Consider the following 18,324-nt stretch of genomic DNA (forward strand, 5'->3'; position numbering starts at 1 on the left):
ATTAATGAGCACATTGCTACCGTGGGCAACTGGGGCCCAATCCAACAATCCACTGGGTGTACAGAACACACTTTAGCATGATCCCACCAAGGGCTGGGGAAGCTGGCATAGTTAAGTACCAACTCCCATTCTTCACCATTCTGGGGTATTAACTCTCTGGTACTACTAGCTGGCTCCTTGCACAGGCCAAGCATAGACCCATGGCCACAGATGATTCTCAGTCAGTGAGACATGGGAGCCATCAAGAAGGCACAGGATCTGTCTGAAGATAACCTCTGGGTGGCTCAAGGGGACATGGGCAGAGCACCAATAGCATCTGCTACAGGTGGCTTAACATCCTACTAGCGTCATGCATGAACTTGGCCAGAGGCCATATATGTTAGAGCCCCACAGCACTGACTCACACTTTAGGATTTAGTTATAGTTTGTACTTTTTTTCATGTATCCTAGTCATGCCCCTCCAACTGGAGTGTAAACTCCCTGGACTCAGAGATGATGCTCTCTCAGCAGGCAGTAATGCTGGGCACACAGCAGGCACTCGTTACAACACAACTACGTATCCAGTGTAGTACAATCAGCAGGTCCCCTCAGCCTTCATCAAAGACCAGGCATCCTGAACTGAAGAGAACCTGCCTCAGCCCAAAGTTGCTCAGAAAGATGGTACCTATAAGCTATCTGGATGATCCAGTCTGACATCCAGTCCTAAAGTGAATTCCACCTTTATTTTTAACCTACAGATATACAACTGCTATGCAGAGTACACAACCTAGTGTAGCAGAGAGCTTAAGGATGCTAGAAGATAGGATAGTGTAATGGTTAAACACACAAACTTTGAGTCATATGACCTGAGTTGGAATTGCAGCTCTGCAATGAAGATGTGCAAGCTAGGGCAAGCTGCTTACCTTCTCTGTGCCTCAGTTTCCTGTAAAATGGAGCTAATAATACTAGTGCCTACTACAAAGGGTTACTGAGTAAGCTTTAAATGAAATAGCTTTTTATAAGGGCTCAGAACAGTGGCTGCTGCTGCTGCTACTGCTAAGTCGCTTCAGTCGTGTCTGACTCTGTGCGACCCCTTAGACGGCAGCCCACCAGGTTCCCCCATCCCTGGGATTCTCCAGGCAAGAACACTGGAGTGGGTTGCCATTTCCTTCTCCAACACATGAAAGTGAAAAGTGAAAGTGAAGTCGCTCAGTCATGTCTGACTCTTAGCGACCCCATGGACTGCAGCCTACCAGGCTCCTCCGTCCATGGGATTTTCTAGGCAAGCGTACTGGAGTGGGGTGCCATCGCCTTCTCCACAGAACAGTGGCTGGCACAAGGTAAATATTATCAAAGTAATTATTAAATAACATGAATGAATACTCTTAATGGGAGTTCTGAAAGACAATAATGATCTCCAATTTAGCCCTTTCCAGATCCCAACACACTTCATTCAGAAAAAACTTTGCATATACAATGTTGTATGTCAATAGAGCTGGAAAAGAAAAATGTCTGCCATCATGAAGTTTCTTTTTTAACATATATTGAGCCTTACAAAAGCCCTCTAGAGGAGCTCAGGATTATACCCATTTTGAAGATGAGGAAACTGAGCCCTGTATCAGTCTAGTAGCAAATCGAGATCATACAAATAGCAGGTGGCAGGCATGTGGAGGGCTCGAACCCTGGATCTCACCATATTCTACTATATCATGCGGCACAGTAAAGTTTCAGCCAATTCTTTAAGACCGTGGTTCTATGCTTGGGTGGGCATCAATAACACCCAGAGGGCTGATTAAAGCACAGATGGCTGGGCCTCACCCCCAGAGTTCCCAACCCACCAGGCCTAGGCTGGGCCTGAGAATCTGCACTTCTGAAAAGCTCCCAGGTGATGCTGATGCTGCCTGTCTGGGGGCCACACTCTGAGAACCACTGCCTGAAGAAATCAATTCATCAGAGAGCCAGAGCAAGAAATACATTCAGTGACCTTAGCATCTACTCAGGTTTTTCCTGCTTGGGTTGGTGTCAGAGCTGTGCCCTTTCCTGTTTACCTGGCCCATTTTCACCATTTATTGAAATTAATTAATTAATTTTATTATTACTTTTGGCTGTGCTGGTCTTCGTTGCTGTGTGGACTTTTCTCTAGTTTCGGCGATTAGGGGCTACAGTTTCGTTGTGGAGCATGGGCTCTAGGGCGTTCGGGCTTCAGTAGCTGTAGAACATGGTGGGCTCAGTAGTTGTGGCTCCCAAGCTCTAGAGCACAGATTTAGTCGCTGTGGTACCACAGACTTAGGTGCTCCACAGCACGTGGCATCTTTCCAGATCAGGGATTGAATCCGTGTGTCCTGCATTGGCATGTGGATTCTTAACCACTGGACCACCTTCTGGCTTCACAGAAGCCCCTATTTTCATCATTTTTAAATATACTTCTTCAAAACAGACTTATTTCTACCAAGCAGCTTTCCTTTGGATGATTTTTCCCCTTCGTGTTCCACTTTCGTCCCTCATCTACCCTGTGGTGGAAAAAGCAGTGAAACACGAGACCAAAGATCTAGTATCTAGTCTGGCTCCACCGTTTCCTAACCAGTAATGTCCCTGGGGACATTTACTCATCAGTAAAGTGAGGATGTTTGATTTCTGCCCTGACAATCCCACAGGGATGTCAGTGTGCTGGGTACGTATAATTTCTTATACTTACATTAAGATGCCCCAAGGAGATGGTGAGTGAGCCCAGTTTATAAGAACGTCACATGGCCACAACAGAGTTTGTATCCCATGATGTATATCTGGAGTTCTCGCTTCCTACTTATGTCTTCTGCCAGTTGTGGAGGCAATGGGATTGCCTCTGAACCAGTCACATCAGCATCACCTGGGAGCTTGTTAGGGATGCCAATTCTCAGCCCCCCTCCCCCTAAAGCTATTAATCCAAAACTCTCATGGATGGGTTTGTCTTAACAAGCTTTCTAGGTGATTCTGATGTACACTCAAGTTTGGAAACTCTGGTTTTGTGGTTACAAGCACAAAATTCCAAGTTAGGTACAATTCCCACAGCAGCTACTTCCTTGAGCAAGTGACTTATCTCTCTGAGCCTGAGTTTCTTGATTTGTGAAATGGTGCTAAGACTAGGATTTCCCCTCAACAGACTTGGTTTAGCAGCTTAAGAGACTGGATGTATTGATATGCAAAGCACATAGAGACCCAGCACACTGTAAGTAGTCAATACACATTGACTCTTTATTTCTTCGTGTAAAGTATCGTGGCTCCTTGACAATATGCCCCAGTGCCTACTTTTGAAAGACTGCCAATTGTGTACGAGTCTGCTGGGAAGTTTTCTATTTGTGTGCATCTGTGTGTGTTATACTTACACTGTTTGCTGCCAGTACATATTTGTTTTATCCAACAAAGATTCTTTGGTCCTGCAATTTTCTTCTAAATAAGAAAGGTATTTCTGTGTGTCCCTAATAGTGTCTTCTTTATAATGATTCTTTTTAGGGGGAGGGGGCTATGCCATGTGGCATGTGAGAGCTTAGTTCCCTGATCAAGGATCAAAGCCAAGCCCACTGCAGTGGAAGTGCAGTCTTAACCACCGGATGGCCAGGGAAGTTCCTGTAATGATTCTTTATATTTGCACAGCACTGTATTCTTTTGGGAGTTGTACCCAAACATATTGCAGCCCTGGTAATTCTGGTCTTTTTACTGCCCTCCTCAGGTACCTTTTCTCCTTCTTTCATAAGCTTATAGAGATCTTCTTTTCTGAAAATAATGTTTCATTAGTGTGATTCTCTATCTCCCTTAAATTTCCATACGGAGGTGCCTTTGAGTAGCTACTTTTATAAACAAATAAGCACCAGAAACAGACCTTCACATATATGGTCAATTAATTTTTGACAAAGGTGCCAAGACTATGCAATGGGGAAAAGATAGTGTTTTCAACAAATGGTATTAAGAAAACTGGATATCCAAATGTAAAGTAATGAAGTTGGATCCTTGCGTGTGCACATGCTAAGTTGCTTCAGTAATGTCCAACTCTTTGTGACCCCATGGACTGCAGCCCGCCAGGGTCCTCTGCCCATGGAATTCTCCAGGCAAGAATACTGGAGTGGGTTGCTATTTCCTCCTCCAGGGGATCTTCCTGACCCAAGGATTGAACAAGAGTCTCCTGCAGCTCCTGTATTGCAGGCAGATTCTTTACTGCTGAGCCACCAGGGAAGCCCAGTTGGATCCTTACCTCACACCATATACAAAATGAACTCAAAATGCATCAAAGGACCTAAACATAAAAGCTAAAACTATAAGTTCTTAGAAGAAAAATAGAGGAAAATCTTCATGATATTTCTTTGATATAAAAGCAAAAGCACAGGCAATAAAGTAAAAATAGATACACTGGATTTTATCAAAATTAAAAACTTCTATGCATCAAAGGACACTACTTAAAAGAGTGAAAAGACAACCCACAGAATGGGGAAAATTTTTGCAGATCGTATATCTGGTAAAGGATTAATATCCAGACTATATAAAGAACTCCAAAAACTCAATAACAACAAAAACTCCCAAACAATCCAATTCAAAAATGGACCAAAGATTTGAATAGACATTTCTCTAAAGAAGATACACAAATGATTCTAATAAGCACATGAAAAAATATTTAACATAACTAATCATTAAGGAAATGCAAACAAAAACCATATCACACCCATTATCAAAAGAACAGAAAGTAACAAATTTTACTGAGGATATAGAGAAATTGGAATCCTTGTGACTTGCTGGTAAGAATGTTAAATAGTGCAGTCACTGTGGGAAACAGTTTGCCAGACCCTTAAAATGTTAAACATAGAACTACCTATGACCAGCAATTCTACTTGTAGGTATATACACCCCAAAGAATCAAAAGAAGGGACTCAAACTGATACTTACACAATAATGTGCACAGGAGCATGATTTATAGTAGCCCAAAGATGGAAATAACCCAAATGCCATTAACACTGAATAAATAAACTTAGTATGATATGCAGATACAATGGAGCATTATTCAGCTTTAAAAAGAGATGAAATTCTGATGCATGCTACAACATGGATGAACCTTGGAAACATTATGCTAAGAGAAATAAGCCACACACAAAAGGACAAATATTGTATAATTCCTTATATGAGGTACCTAGAAGAGGAAAAATTATAAAGACAGAAAGAACAGAGGTTACCAGGGTCTGGGAGGAAGCGGGGAGGCAGGTTATTGCTTAATGGGTACAAAGTTCCTATCTGAGATGATGGAAATGCTGTGGAAATGGATAGTGGTGATAGCCACACAAAATTGTGAACCACATTTAATGCCAGTGAATTGTACACTTAAAAATTGTTAAAATGTTTTACACTAATTTTACCGTTGTAAAAAAAATCCCAAACACACAAACATACACACTGATAAAACAGAAAAAAAAGATAAAGGAAAATGAGCATCTTACCTTCCAGGGATGTAGCCAGAGTGATATGAAGAAAAATGACGACAAGGGCTACCTTAAACATCAGTAAAAGTTCTTCAGGTCTGCGAACATAGCCACACTGCCCACCAGAGAAAAACATCCTGAAATAAAGTAAGGGGAAAACACATCATCACAGCTTGCTATAATCGTAAGATAGCAATGTCCAAAAGGTCAGTTCCTCAAGCAACACAACCTGCAACACCCCTCCCTTTAAAATACTCTAGTTCCAGAGAATTGGCAATGCCAGGTGGGCACTGGTTACAAAAAGCAAAACCCATGTTTATTATGGGCGACCCAGCCACTAGGATAATATATATTAAAAATGATAGGCAAGGTAGTCCATGTAGATTTATGGAAAGCATCAATGTTACCGAGTCCAAGCTCACTCTACTTGTAGCAAGACAGGCCAATAAACCACGAGATGAGGTATTCGACGCAAGGAGTATGACATTATTCAGCAAGATGGTAGACCAGTGTCCCCCCAAAAATTGATCTTATGGGGTCTAGATGCCAGTTTATTTTATAGAACAGAGAGGGAGAGGAGATGAGGAAGTAAAGTAAAAAGGCCATTTCCATTTATCTTGCAAAACAGGAGGGCACATGTTTCTTTCTGTAGCCATTCACAGGGCAAGGGCAGATTGTCTCCCTGTGAGCTGAACAAAGGCAATTTGGTTTAACATTCTGACAGAGGGGCAGGGTCCCCTGAGGTAGGACATTATGTATGATTATAACAACAAATTGAGAAGGAAATGGCAACCCACTCCAGTATTCTTGCCTGGAAATCCCATGGACAGAGGACCCTGGCAGGCTATAGTCCATGGGGTCACAAGAGTCAGACATGACTTAGTGACTAAACCACATAGTAACGAAAGCCATGAAAAGCAAAGGTTAAAGTCAAAGAAATAGATCCAACATCCAACTGGCTGTCCCCTATTACATCAATACCTGTAAAATATCAAGAGGAATTTAAAAACACAAAATGCTGCATATATAACGATTACCACTATATAAAGGCTAGTTAAAAAACTGCTAAGAATCAGAAGAGGTCACAGAATCTTATCCCATTTATGTCTTAGGCTGTAAAAGGATGGATATGTTCCATTTCCTCTTTATTAGATGTTAATTCATTACCATTTGTATTACTCGGCATTTTTCAACAGAGTCAACATTTTTCAAAAAGCAAAATTTGTATCAGTACTGAATTTAAAAGTCTTATTTACCATTCGTTTATTAACTTTGTTCCAACAAATATTCATTGAGAGCCAATATACACTAGATGAGATGTGAGGGTTGACTAGGTGGTAACTAGATGAAATACATGTGGTGGAGGCGGGGCAGGGGCGGGGAGGAGCTCGGCACACAGAGAAAACTGCAGAGGAGATGACCAACGGAACTCCAGGACAGGTAGTCAGCACCAGCAGTAGTTGCTGGCATGAGATGCTGAGGGAGGAAGAAGCCAGCCAGGAAATCACATTCCACCCACAGGGCTCAGGCAGCAAGAGCCCACTGAGCAGGCTCCAGGGAAGGGGCCAGGACACACTAGGCTATGTGTTCTCAGCTGGCAGAGCTCCCGGCCACAGGGCACCCACAAACCCAGTCACCACTGCACCTCCCTGAACTCAAGATAGATAGTATGCAGCACCACAGTGAAGGCTAAAAAGCATGGGGCCAAAGGTCCTGGTTCTGCCACACAATGTCTGAGTAACTTTGGATAAGTTATTTCCAATGGCCAAGATTCCCCACCTAACAAACTGTGATAACAGTGCCAGCCTGATAGTGTTGCTGTGGTGATCAAAGCAGACATCTGGGCACAGGGGCTAGCACTGTGATGGGACTATAAATGCTAGCTGTAGACTCTTCAGTCAGTCAGTAAACAAACAGCTACCCTGTACCTCATCTGTGTGAGGATTACAGAGATGAGGACATGGAAAGATGGGAATAAATCACGATTTCTCAGTCTCCAGGAAAAGCTGGCAATTGTTGAGTCCTGTAATTTAGGATTTCCCTGCTGGTCCAGTGAATAAGAATCTGCTTGACAATGCAAGGACACCAGTTTGATCCCTGGTCTGCAAAGATTCCACATGCCGCAGAGCAACTAAGCCCATGCACCACAACTACTGAGCCCATGCAACTAGAGCATGTGCTCAGCAACAAAAGAAGCCACCACAACAAGAAGCCCTCACCCTGCAACTAGAGAGTAGCCCCCACTCGCCACAACTAGAGAAAAGCTCTTGCAGCAACAAAGACCCAGTGAAACCAAAAATAAAATAAACAAAAAAAATTTTTAATAAAAGGAACCCTATAATTTAATAGCCATTGCCAGTACCAGGGAGGTAATTCTTTCCTTGGACATGCAAGGCAAGATAACGTCCTTGGGCAGGAAGTGAATCCTCCTTCCAAAGAGGACTTAAATTTTTAAAATCAATACTGTAAATTGTATTATATATTAATAACATGCTATGTTAATAAATTATAAAGCGCCTCTGGTTTGTCCCTCCTCTCCAGCACTTGTATCCTCTCTCTGTTCATAATGGTATATTGCTGATCCTCCAGAATGAGTCACTTGAACGATAATGCTAATATTGTTGTGCAAAGATACAGCAATGTCTCTCTGGAGAAAAACTTAAGTGTCTCTTACAGCTACATACAATAGTATCGATGAACCTCAGAAATATATTGTAAGATAAAAGAGCCAGACATAAAGGAATGCATTGTTGCCCATGATCCCATTAAGATGAGAAACAAAAGCACACAAAACTAATCGATGGAGTGAGGTTGGGAGTGTCATTATCCTTGGAAAGGAGCAGTGGATGTAACAATTAGAAGTGGGCACAAGGGGGCTTCTGAGGTTCAGGTAATATTCTGCTTGCTGGTTACATGATGTGTTCAGTTCTAGAAATTCACTGAAATATACACTTATATGCATAAGTTTCATATATAAGTTTAAAAAATAATCTATTTTTAATTTTTGAACTCAGCCGCCCTTTCAAAAGCATTCCCTTTTTCTTTTTTGATTGCAGTAGTATAGTTGCTTTACAATGTTGTGTTAGTTTCTGCTGTATGATGATATGAATCAGCTATATGTATACATATATCCTCTCCCTCGAACCTCCCCCCACCATCCCACCCATTTAGGTCACCAAAGAGCACCCAGCTGAGCTCCCTGTGCTATACAGCAGCTTCCCATATTGCTTATGCTGGAGCATTCCTTTTTTAAAAAAGCTGTATTTAATGAACCAAATCTCGACCAAAAAAACTCTCCTATACAAATGCCTTAGGCCTGACTCCACCTGGAATTCAAAGAGCTGACTTAGAAGATTTATTGCACAAGTATCTAATTTTAGTTCTAGAAAGAGTACCAGACAAGTCTGTTTTTGGAAAGGAATTCAGAATTCACCTAGCTGAGATTCTTGTTCTATAGGTATAGAAAGAGGCCCAATATATTCCAGGGCAGTGGTCCTCAACCTTTTTGGCATCAGGGACCAGTTTCATGGAAGACAAATTTTTTACAGACCAGGGGGTAGGGGGAAAGGGGTGTTGGTTTCAGGATGATTCAAGTCCATTGCATTTATTAGGCACATTTTTTCTATTATTATTACATCAGCTCCAGCTCAGATCAGCAGACATTAGATCCCCGAGGTTGGGGATCCCTGTTCCAGGGGAAGGGTCACGGTCATTTGTTTGGTGGGACTCCTACTTTTTCTACCAGGCCACAATGCTGGCGTTCCTGAGAAATGATCCCCTCGGAAGCAAACTTCCAAGGCAAAATGAAGCAACAAACTCAAAATGCTATTACAGAATTTTCAAAATTTCTGCAACCTCATTCATGAGCTTTACCAACTTTGAGGGTAGGGCATAAGTGGTTTATAAGTTATGGTCAAAGTTAAATCAGTCATGGGACACAGAGACTGGTTAACATGTGCTGTGACTTGGGCCTCTGACCAAAATAAACCATGCCTTTCCACTGAAGAGAGCTTGCACTCAATCCCCAGATGACGACAGGAAAGGCTGGAAATGAAGGGTGACTCCAGAAATCATCTAGGAGAGAAAATATGGCTCAGGAAGAACTTACTACAGACCTGGCATCACTGAAAAGACTGCTTTTCACTGTCAAGCCTGGAGTATGTTGCCTCAAGGCTGGATATATACTTTCCTAATAGGAGAAGGAGCTTATGCTATTTAAAATAGTGCTACCCCTACTGCCCTCTGCATAAACGAGAGAACATCCTACTGGGTCAGGACATTCCTGGGATCACTGATTAAAGAGGGAAAGCTGTAGATTTTGAAACCCTTACTCATTGTACATTAAAGTCATTTTTATCTTTTTCAGCTGGAACTATTTATTCCTCATCTCCTGGATTAAGGTGGATTAGGTCAAGGCGATCTAGGTCATCAACAGAGGTGACTTGAAGAGCCACTGGTTCTTAGCAAAATTTCAAGTTGCTGAGGATGGCTTGTGAGACAATATCCATGACAAAGAAAACTTTTTGCTAGCATTTTAACAGTAAAACTAGACCTTGACATTAACACATCCACAAATTAAAGATTATCCCAGATTCATCTCTTAGGGCTGTAGACTGATGTAAATGGCAACCCCTAGGGTTGGACAGTACATAAGCTACATGACTGAAAGCCATGGCCCTCCAAGAAATTATATGCCACTCAAAGAAATTATTCTAGATCTCTTCAATTTCATTAAATAGTATACGTATATATTTTTAAAGACCATTGGTGCAACCTTGAATGGTAATAAATCATAAATCTATCTTTAGAAAATATTATGCCTTTGAGATATTTACACTGAATCATGAATGTTGGCTAACAAGACTAGCACAAGGAGAAATTGTAAAAGGAGGTACTAAAGAGGGCAGATAAAATCAAGAACTAAAAGCTGAAAAAGCAACTGACTTTGATCATTCAACTGTCAAAGAAGTCAGAGAATCTCAGGGCTGGTTTTCTTTAGAATCTTTGATTATACGTTTAACTATATTTAAAAAAAGAATCAAGAAACTAAAACCATAATTAAATTTCAATTTTAACTCTACTAAAAGATCCTGATACAACAAATATCTCCAATTTCTTTTTCTTCAATGTTTCTAGAATATGTTGGGTTAGGTTATTTAGATCAAACCTTCCGCTGAGACAACTAAAAATCATGAATAAAATATTAAAAAGCATTTTCTTTAATATATCAGAGAGCTGACAAGATAGAAAAGAATCACCAGGTCAAAGGTGAAGCCAAAGGAGGAACTCAGGGAGATAATATAGGCAAGTTCAGTTCAGTTCAGTCAGTCATGTCCGACACTGTGAACCCATGGCCTGCAGCACGCCAGTCTTCCCTGTCCATGACCAATTCCCAGAGCTTGCTCAAACAAAGGAGCCACTTATGCCTGAAGGTTTGGGCCTAATGAAGCAAGCTTGAGCTCCAGATACAAAATACAAAAGAACAGTTCGGAGACATGGAAAAAAGCAACACAAGGTCTAACATACACTTACACAAAATTCAAAGAGGAGAGAAGGAGCAAGAGCCAATGTTTGAAGTTATACTGACAGACTGACCCCAAACTGCTAAGAAAAAAAAAAAAAACACACACACACACCTATCCACAGATCCAACAAGCCCAAAGAACCTCTACAATAAATAAAAAGGAATCAACATGTAAACACAAAATAGTGAAAATGACGAAAACCAAAAAAACAGAGAAAATCTTGAAAGTAGCCAGAGTAAACAAGACAGCTAACCTCCAAAGGAGCATCTGTAAGACGGACAGCTATCACCTCAGAAGCAACAATGGAAACCAGAAGATGAACAAAAACTGTGATCTTGTTCCCTACTTGCAAATCGTCGCTAAATAAATCCTACAAGATATGTTCAGGCAAAAAATATAAGATCTGAGATGCAATAAAAAATGTGACCAGACCCATTCCTAACATTTGTAATATACAGGTCAAAAGTTTGAAAGGAGATCCAGTTTGCCCTTATTATTCCACTAAGGCTCCATCTCAAACTGCAAGAGGCTTTGTGCACATGGATGTTGACACCTCAGTCCATAGATCTAAATCCCCCTCTCTCCTTTAAGCAGCTCTAGACCACACAACTAGAACAATGATACAGAAAGTTTGAAAATAAAAGGATGGAAAAGATATTCAATGCCACTACTAATCAAAAGAAAATTAATGTTTATGTTAATATCAGACAAATTATCTTTAAAGCAAAAAACATTACCTATAAATAAAATGATGTATTCATAAAAGGATTAATTCTGTAAGACTAAACAAATCTACATGTGAATGCAACTAATAATACAGCCTCAAAATATACAAACCACTATTTTTAACAGAATATAAGGAGAAATAGAACAAATTTACAATCACATTGAGAGAGATTCACACATCTTTATCAACAACCAATAAAATTCAAAGAAAGTCACTAAGGATATAGAATATTTGAATGGCACATTAAACTAACCTGACTTAATGACCATACATGAACCTTACAGAGTACATAACCTTTTCAAGTACACATGGAATATTTATGAAAGCCAACCAGGCCATAAAAGAAGTCTCAAAAACAGATTTAGAAAAAAGAAAAGGACTACGTTCTCTGACCACAACCAAATTAAGTTATAATAAAAAGTTCAACTATTATTTAACAAATAACTTTAGGGTCAAAGAAGTCCTAACATATATCAGAAAATATTTGACTGTATCAATAATAAAAACATTAAATCTCAAAACATATAGGACAGAGCTAAAGATATTTAGAGTGAAATTTCTATTTTAAATGCACATATTTTAAAAAAGAGAAAGGCTGAAAATTAATGAGTTAAGTACCTTAAGAAGTTTGAAAAAGAACAGCAAAACAAACCCAAAGAAGAGGAAAGGAAGTAATTAAAAAAAAGACAAAAAGACATAAAATAAAGGTTTTAATAAAGCCAAGGCTGTTCTTTGAAAAGACTATTGTGGCAAAATTACAAGGAGGTTGGAGGGAAGGCTACAGAAGGAGGTAAAGACAGAGAAGTGTAAGCGAATAACCAATAGAAAAAAATTTTTAAAGCAATATAAATGAAAATGCTATAAACATAAAAGATAAAAGGATCTTAGGAAGAACTTTATTCAATAATTTTTAAAATCTAGATAAAAATGAGCAAATCTCTAGGAAAAAAAAATATAACTTTCCAAGAAGGAATCAAGAGGAAATAATAAACCTAAATAGATGTATAATTAAAAGGTCTCAAAATTTCCCCCACAAAGAAAACTCCAAGCCCAGATGTTTTCACAGGAATTCCAACCTCACAAAAAGTCAAAGAACAGACAAAAAAACAGCCTAATTCATGCTTACTAGGCTAGGAGAACCCTGGTGCCAAAACCTGACAAGGAAAGTCCTCATGTTTTTACCCACTTTATAAACCAAATGAGACTATTCACAGAATTCTCTGGAATGCTCACCAAAATGTCTAGCAGCAATTTCAAAGCTTGTAATTTGAAGAAATATAGGACAAAAGGAACTATTCCACACTTCAGCAACAAAATTTTTTGAAGATAAAATCAGCAAGAACTAAAGCCAGACAGCAATGCTGTAGGAGAAATGGCATTCTGTACGCTAGAAAGAAAAAAAAGTTCTAAACAGAAAGTGGGTTAATTGTTAAGGGCTGAATATGAATTCCAAAACAGCGGCTTTGGATATCATTTGTCATAGCCAAAGTAAAGTCAATGGTGAACTACACAGCATGATGATAATTTAAAGCTTTCTTGTCTCTAGGAGCAAAGGGAAGGAAAATAATTTGTTTGGTCTTCAAAGTGAAAATTACTTTCTTAATAAGAACTAAATGCTTTCTAAGGCAGCAGGGAAAAAAAGCTTTATTCAATAAAACAAGTGAATCAATACCAGATATGTAAGATTAGAAATAAATTATATACTTAAAAGTAAACAAATATTCACAAAACCTTGTGAAAGGTGTTATATTCTTCCACTCTCTCATTCATCTCCAAATTTCTCCACTGTCCTACCTGCAATCTACCCTCTTGACTGCTGCTGCTGCTACTGCTAAGTTGCTTCAGTCGTGTCTGACACTGTGCGACCCCATAGATGGCACCCCACCAGGCTCCCCCGTCCCTGGGATTCTCCAGGCAAGAACACTGGAGTGGGTTGCCATTTCCTTCTCCAATGCATGAAAGTGAAAAGTGAAAGTGAAGTCGCTCAGTCATGCCCGACTCTTAGTGACCCCATGGACTGCAGCCTACCAGGCTCCTCCGTCCATGGGATTTTCCAGGTAAGAGTACTGGAGTGGGGTGCCATTGCCTTCTCTGACCCTCTTGACTACCCATGTTTGAATTACCCAAGGCAAAGTGAAAGCCTACTTTCTTCTGCCCTCACTCTTCAGGCTCCTCCCCTAATGCTCATAATATGTTTAAAACACACACAGAAAAGCATAAGGTACAAGAACACACATGGGAAGTCATCTGCTGCTGCTACTGCTGCTGCTAAGTCGCTTCAGTCGTGTCCGACCCTGTGCGACCCCATAGACGGCAGCCCACCAGGCTTCTCCATCCATGGGATTCTCCAGGCAAGAACACTGGAGTGGGTTGCCATTTCCTTCTCCAACGCATGAAAGTGGAAAGTGAAAGTGAAGTCGCTCAGTCATGTCTGACTCTTATCGACCCCATGGACTGCAGCCTACCAGGCTCCTCCATCCATGGGATTTTCCAGGCAACAGTACTGGAATGGGGTGCCATTGCCTTCTCCTGGGAAGTCATCTGCCTGCCTTCAAATCTAAGTTCCACCACTTAACAGTGTAACCTTGGCCTGTTCCTTAACCTCTCTGGACCTAAATTTTTCTTCCAAAAAAACTGGAGGTAACAATAGAATCTACTTTATAGGCTTCTACAGTGATAAAATGAGGCCATATAATCAAGATCTTAGTATAGACAAGAAATGTTGGCTATTATTACAAGCATAATTAGAAGACAAGTTTATAGTATACCCTAGCACTAAATGTAAATAGACTTCAGAATTATTTCTTGCATTCATTCAACTAGTTCACAAACATTTATTGAGGTTCTATTACATACAAGGTACTATGCTAGGGACTCAAGGTACTACATTAAACAAGACAGGTATCTATCCTGCCCTCAAGAGCTTACAGACACTGTTTAGATTCACCAGTCATTGGTGTGGCCAAATAAACGGTGGTGTTTTTTTTTTTTTTTTTTTTTTTTACTTAAAAGACACTTTCTCTTCATAGTCCACGAGACTCAACTTGATCTAAAAACCAAAACAAAGCACCAGAACGTAGTATCTTCTCCTACATAGACTTGGTCTCCACCTCACCTCACCCCAACCCTCACAACATGCAACTCCAATCACAGTAGGCACTCAAAAAAGATTTTTAAAATTGATTTGGTCTGGAGCTTATTGCTGTATAATAATTCTATCAATATGTAGAGGAGAGAAATAGAAGACTCCTTCAAAGCATCCTCAAGGTATTGATCAGGCTGAGGGGGAAGGAGCAGAGATGAGGCAGAAACATGGGGTTTAGAGCCTCAGGAGATCGTATTTGAGAGGAAGGAAGGTCCTAAGGAAAGGGAACCACCCACCAACATTCTGTGCCTTTCCTTGCTTTTGTTGTCACATCAAGCCAACCTCCAGGTGGCCAGGTGGTAAAGAATCCATCTGCCAATGCAGGAGATGCGGATTCGATCCCTGGGTCAGGAAGATCCCCTGGAGGAAGCAATGGCAACACACTCTAGTACTCTTGAGTTGGACATGACTAAGCGACTGAGCATGCATGCCAACTCCTGTTCCAACATTTATTAGCTGTGTGACTCTGCTCCAGTGTTTTAACCTTGTTTCTAACAGTAACTTATCAGCATTTATTGTAACTATGTGAATTCTAATTTACATTAACTATAATAAATATTTGCATTGGTGACAAGATTTTTATTATTTATACCAGAAATCATCCTTATTTATGAGTCTCAGAGGAAATAGGAAATCCAAGTCAATAGTGACCTCAGAAGTTCTATTTAGAAGGGGGTTAGGAGCAGAAACCTGTTGGGGAGGAGTCTTTGGAAGCCACATATGTATGCACAGCACTTTGGGTAAGAGAGAATACTTTGATGGTCCATTTCAAAACATGAGAAATGCTGTTAGAGATAGGGAAGCCAGTCCAGGGAGATGGAAAGGGGAAAACTGTGAAACAAAATCCCAAAGAATTCTACGTAAATGATCCTTCTCCTTCCCCAGATATTACTGCACCATGTAATTTCAAAATCTGTACCCATTACTGAAGTTATTCAAAAACAATTGGATTACTGAGAAGAAATAGGTCAATGATAGAATCCCCAAGGAAGAGAAAATGTCTGAAGAAAAGAAGGCTCCAAGTGGGAGTGAAGAGTGACAAACAAAGCAACAAAATGAATACAGTGTTTAAGGGGAGGGAGACTTGGGGGGGGTAATTTGAAAGGAAAAACAAACATGTTCATCATTTCTACATTTTCACACAGAAAGAGACTCACTCACCTGGCAGGAAGTTCAGAAGAACTTGTGCAGAGAATGCACAAGTCTAAACATTTTTAAAAAAGCAAAGAATTAGACCAATGGAAACCAGGCCTTCTTGGCACTATGATGCTTCAGTAGTATAGTGAGCACATCGGCCAAGGACTCTAGACCCCTTGCTGTCTACCAAGGCTTGAACTTGGCAGCAGAGTTACAAAAGAAATGGAGGGAGAAAACCTTACTCTTAAGGAACTTATTACAAATTGGAAGACAAGACAAAGTCAGTTTGGAGGCTGACCTTGTTAATATTTAGTAGCCTGTATTACTACTCGGGCTTCATCAACCACATCACAGTGGCACTGAACAACGAAGTGATCAGTTCTGAGGCAGGGTGGTCTTTCTGAGAGACTCTACTTTATTAGCCCTTTCTTCAGTTTTTGTGACTTAATTTCCCCAGAACCTCAACTCCCTGATATCAAGGACTGGGTGAGTCATTTATGGCACTTGCATCCCCAAAGCCCAGGGCAGAATTCTTTATCCACAGAGGAGCTGAATAAATAACTCTCTACTGATTGTCCAGTTTGGCTCACAGTTGGAAGGGGGAGACGGAGGCACTGGCAATGACCTGAGAGAAGGCCAAGGCAGATGCGCTCTGGGGAAAGGAAATCATGTGCCCACTCAGGAGAGAGCACATTACTGACCACCTGACTTGTATGTTTCAGAATATTCCATCATGCTTTGCTTCAAAACCAAAATATGGGCACAGCTATCAGCTCAAAGATGACAGTCACTTCACACCATGCTGTCCCCTCATGAGAAATACAGACATAACGATGTTCAAATCAAGAACTGCAAGAGGTAACAATCTATAGAGTGATCTTGGAACCAACTGATCTACTCCTGGCTTCAGTCAACAAACTGTTAAGACAGAAGTTCAATGCTCCAGGAGGACACAGGATATGAATTCAAAGAGGAAATAAGAAGTCATGGTGAATTACTATTGATTATATGCTCTTTAAGAGGGAAAAAAAGGACTAGTTCTTAAAAAAGCCCAGTATGTCAGAAAAACTTCATTAAGCAATGTTTAAAGACAAAAAGGAAAGCCAAGAAAGATGTCCTGTCCTAGGATGAACAAATTATAAACACATGTACCAATGCTCAACGTGGGTGAATGGAAGATTAACAACTGTAAAACATTAAAATAATCAAACAAAGAAACAAATTGATTGTGACTTGAGTATGGAAATAATTTCACTTTATATTTGTGTAAATGAGAATTTTCTACATAGGAGTTTTTGATGAAATTTCACAACTCAAACACATTGCCTCTTCCAAAACCTTACTGATAACCACAATAAAGCATGCTGAGTGGTGCCTAGTAAATCAAGTTTATTAATAAACAACATGAGTCTCTCTTTGCTCCTTTGGAACACTTTCAGGTAGAAAAATAGGGCAAGCAACAATGAAATTTGTTTTGCCTACTGCATGAAAAAATTAAAAAGCCTAATAATACCCAAAACTGGAAAGCATGTTCAAGGGAACATGGGAAATGAACTCTTGCTTACACTGCTGGTGGATACATAAACTTTGAGAGAACAGTTGAGCTATGTTTTGAATTTTTAAATGTGCGTATCTTTTGATCCAGAAATTCTAATTCCAGAGATTGTCCCTACAGAAATAGCGACACACAGACACAAAAATATAGAGAGAGATACTCTTATTGCAGCTTTGTATAAGGGTGGAAAAGCCTATGTATCCATCAGTAAATGAACAGTTAAAAAAAGGATGATCCATCCGTATTCTGAAATGTTATATAATACTTAAGGAAAATGAAGTTGATCTGCATGTGTTGATACGTTGAGATTGTCAATATGTGTAAATCATTCAAAAAAATCAAGTTTCTTAATACTGTAGCTACTAGGATATGTTAAGAAACAAACAAAGCTCTATATATGTATGCTTATTTGTATAGTGACAAGTGTGGCCACATACAAAAAAGCCTGGAAGGAAACCCACCAAGCCTCCACAGAGAGGCATGTGATGGGGGAAAGGACGAAGGCCAATAGAACATGGGCACAGACGCATGTATGACTATACAATTACATATATTTTTTTCTAGCAAAAGGCAGAACAGAGGGAGGCTGGGCCAAGCCATCCAGGTTTTTCACAGAGAACGCACAAGCTCAGAGGGAGACTAACTAGAACGCAAGACCATCACTAGCTCAGCTGGACACCATCTCCCTTGGACCCACTCTAGCACAATTAGAAAGGCCCATTGAGAGCACAAAGACTTCTGCTCTCAGAGCCGAGAAATCAGCTACCCAGCCAGGAAGCAAGAACTCACTTGAGCAAGCTGTGGAAAAGAATGTCAAA

General features: G+C 40.2%; 2 protein-coding genes across 5 annotated transcripts in view; both read right to left on the reverse strand.

Moving 5' to 3' along the window:
* The window catches only part of PHKA2 (phosphorylase kinase regulatory subunit alpha 2), a 276,577-nt gene that overhangs the window by 167,189 nt on the left and 91,064 nt on the right, over window positions 1–18,324 (reverse strand). The gene's annotated exons all lie outside the window — the stretch shown is intronic.
* ADGRG2 (adhesion G protein-coupled receptor G2) overlaps window positions 1–18,324 on the reverse strand; it is a 131,303-nt gene that overhangs the window by 69,480 nt on the left and 43,499 nt on the right. The window contains exon 2 of the mRNA XM_055564936.1: window positions 5,436–5,554. Coding sequence (XP_055420911.1) covers window positions 5,436–5,553 — 118 coding nt within the window. The 5' untranslated portion in view covers window position 5,554. The remainder of the gene's footprint in view (window positions 1–5,435; window positions 5,555–18,324) is intronic.

The sequence above is a fragment of the Bubalus kerabau genome, chromosome X (genome assembly GCF_029407905.1).
Source record: "Bubalus kerabau isolate K-KA32 ecotype Philippines breed swamp buffalo chromosome X, PCC_UOA_SB_1v2, whole genome shotgun sequence".
Lineage (NCBI taxonomy): Eukaryota > Metazoa > Chordata > Mammalia > Artiodactyla > Bovidae > Bubalus > Bubalus kerabau.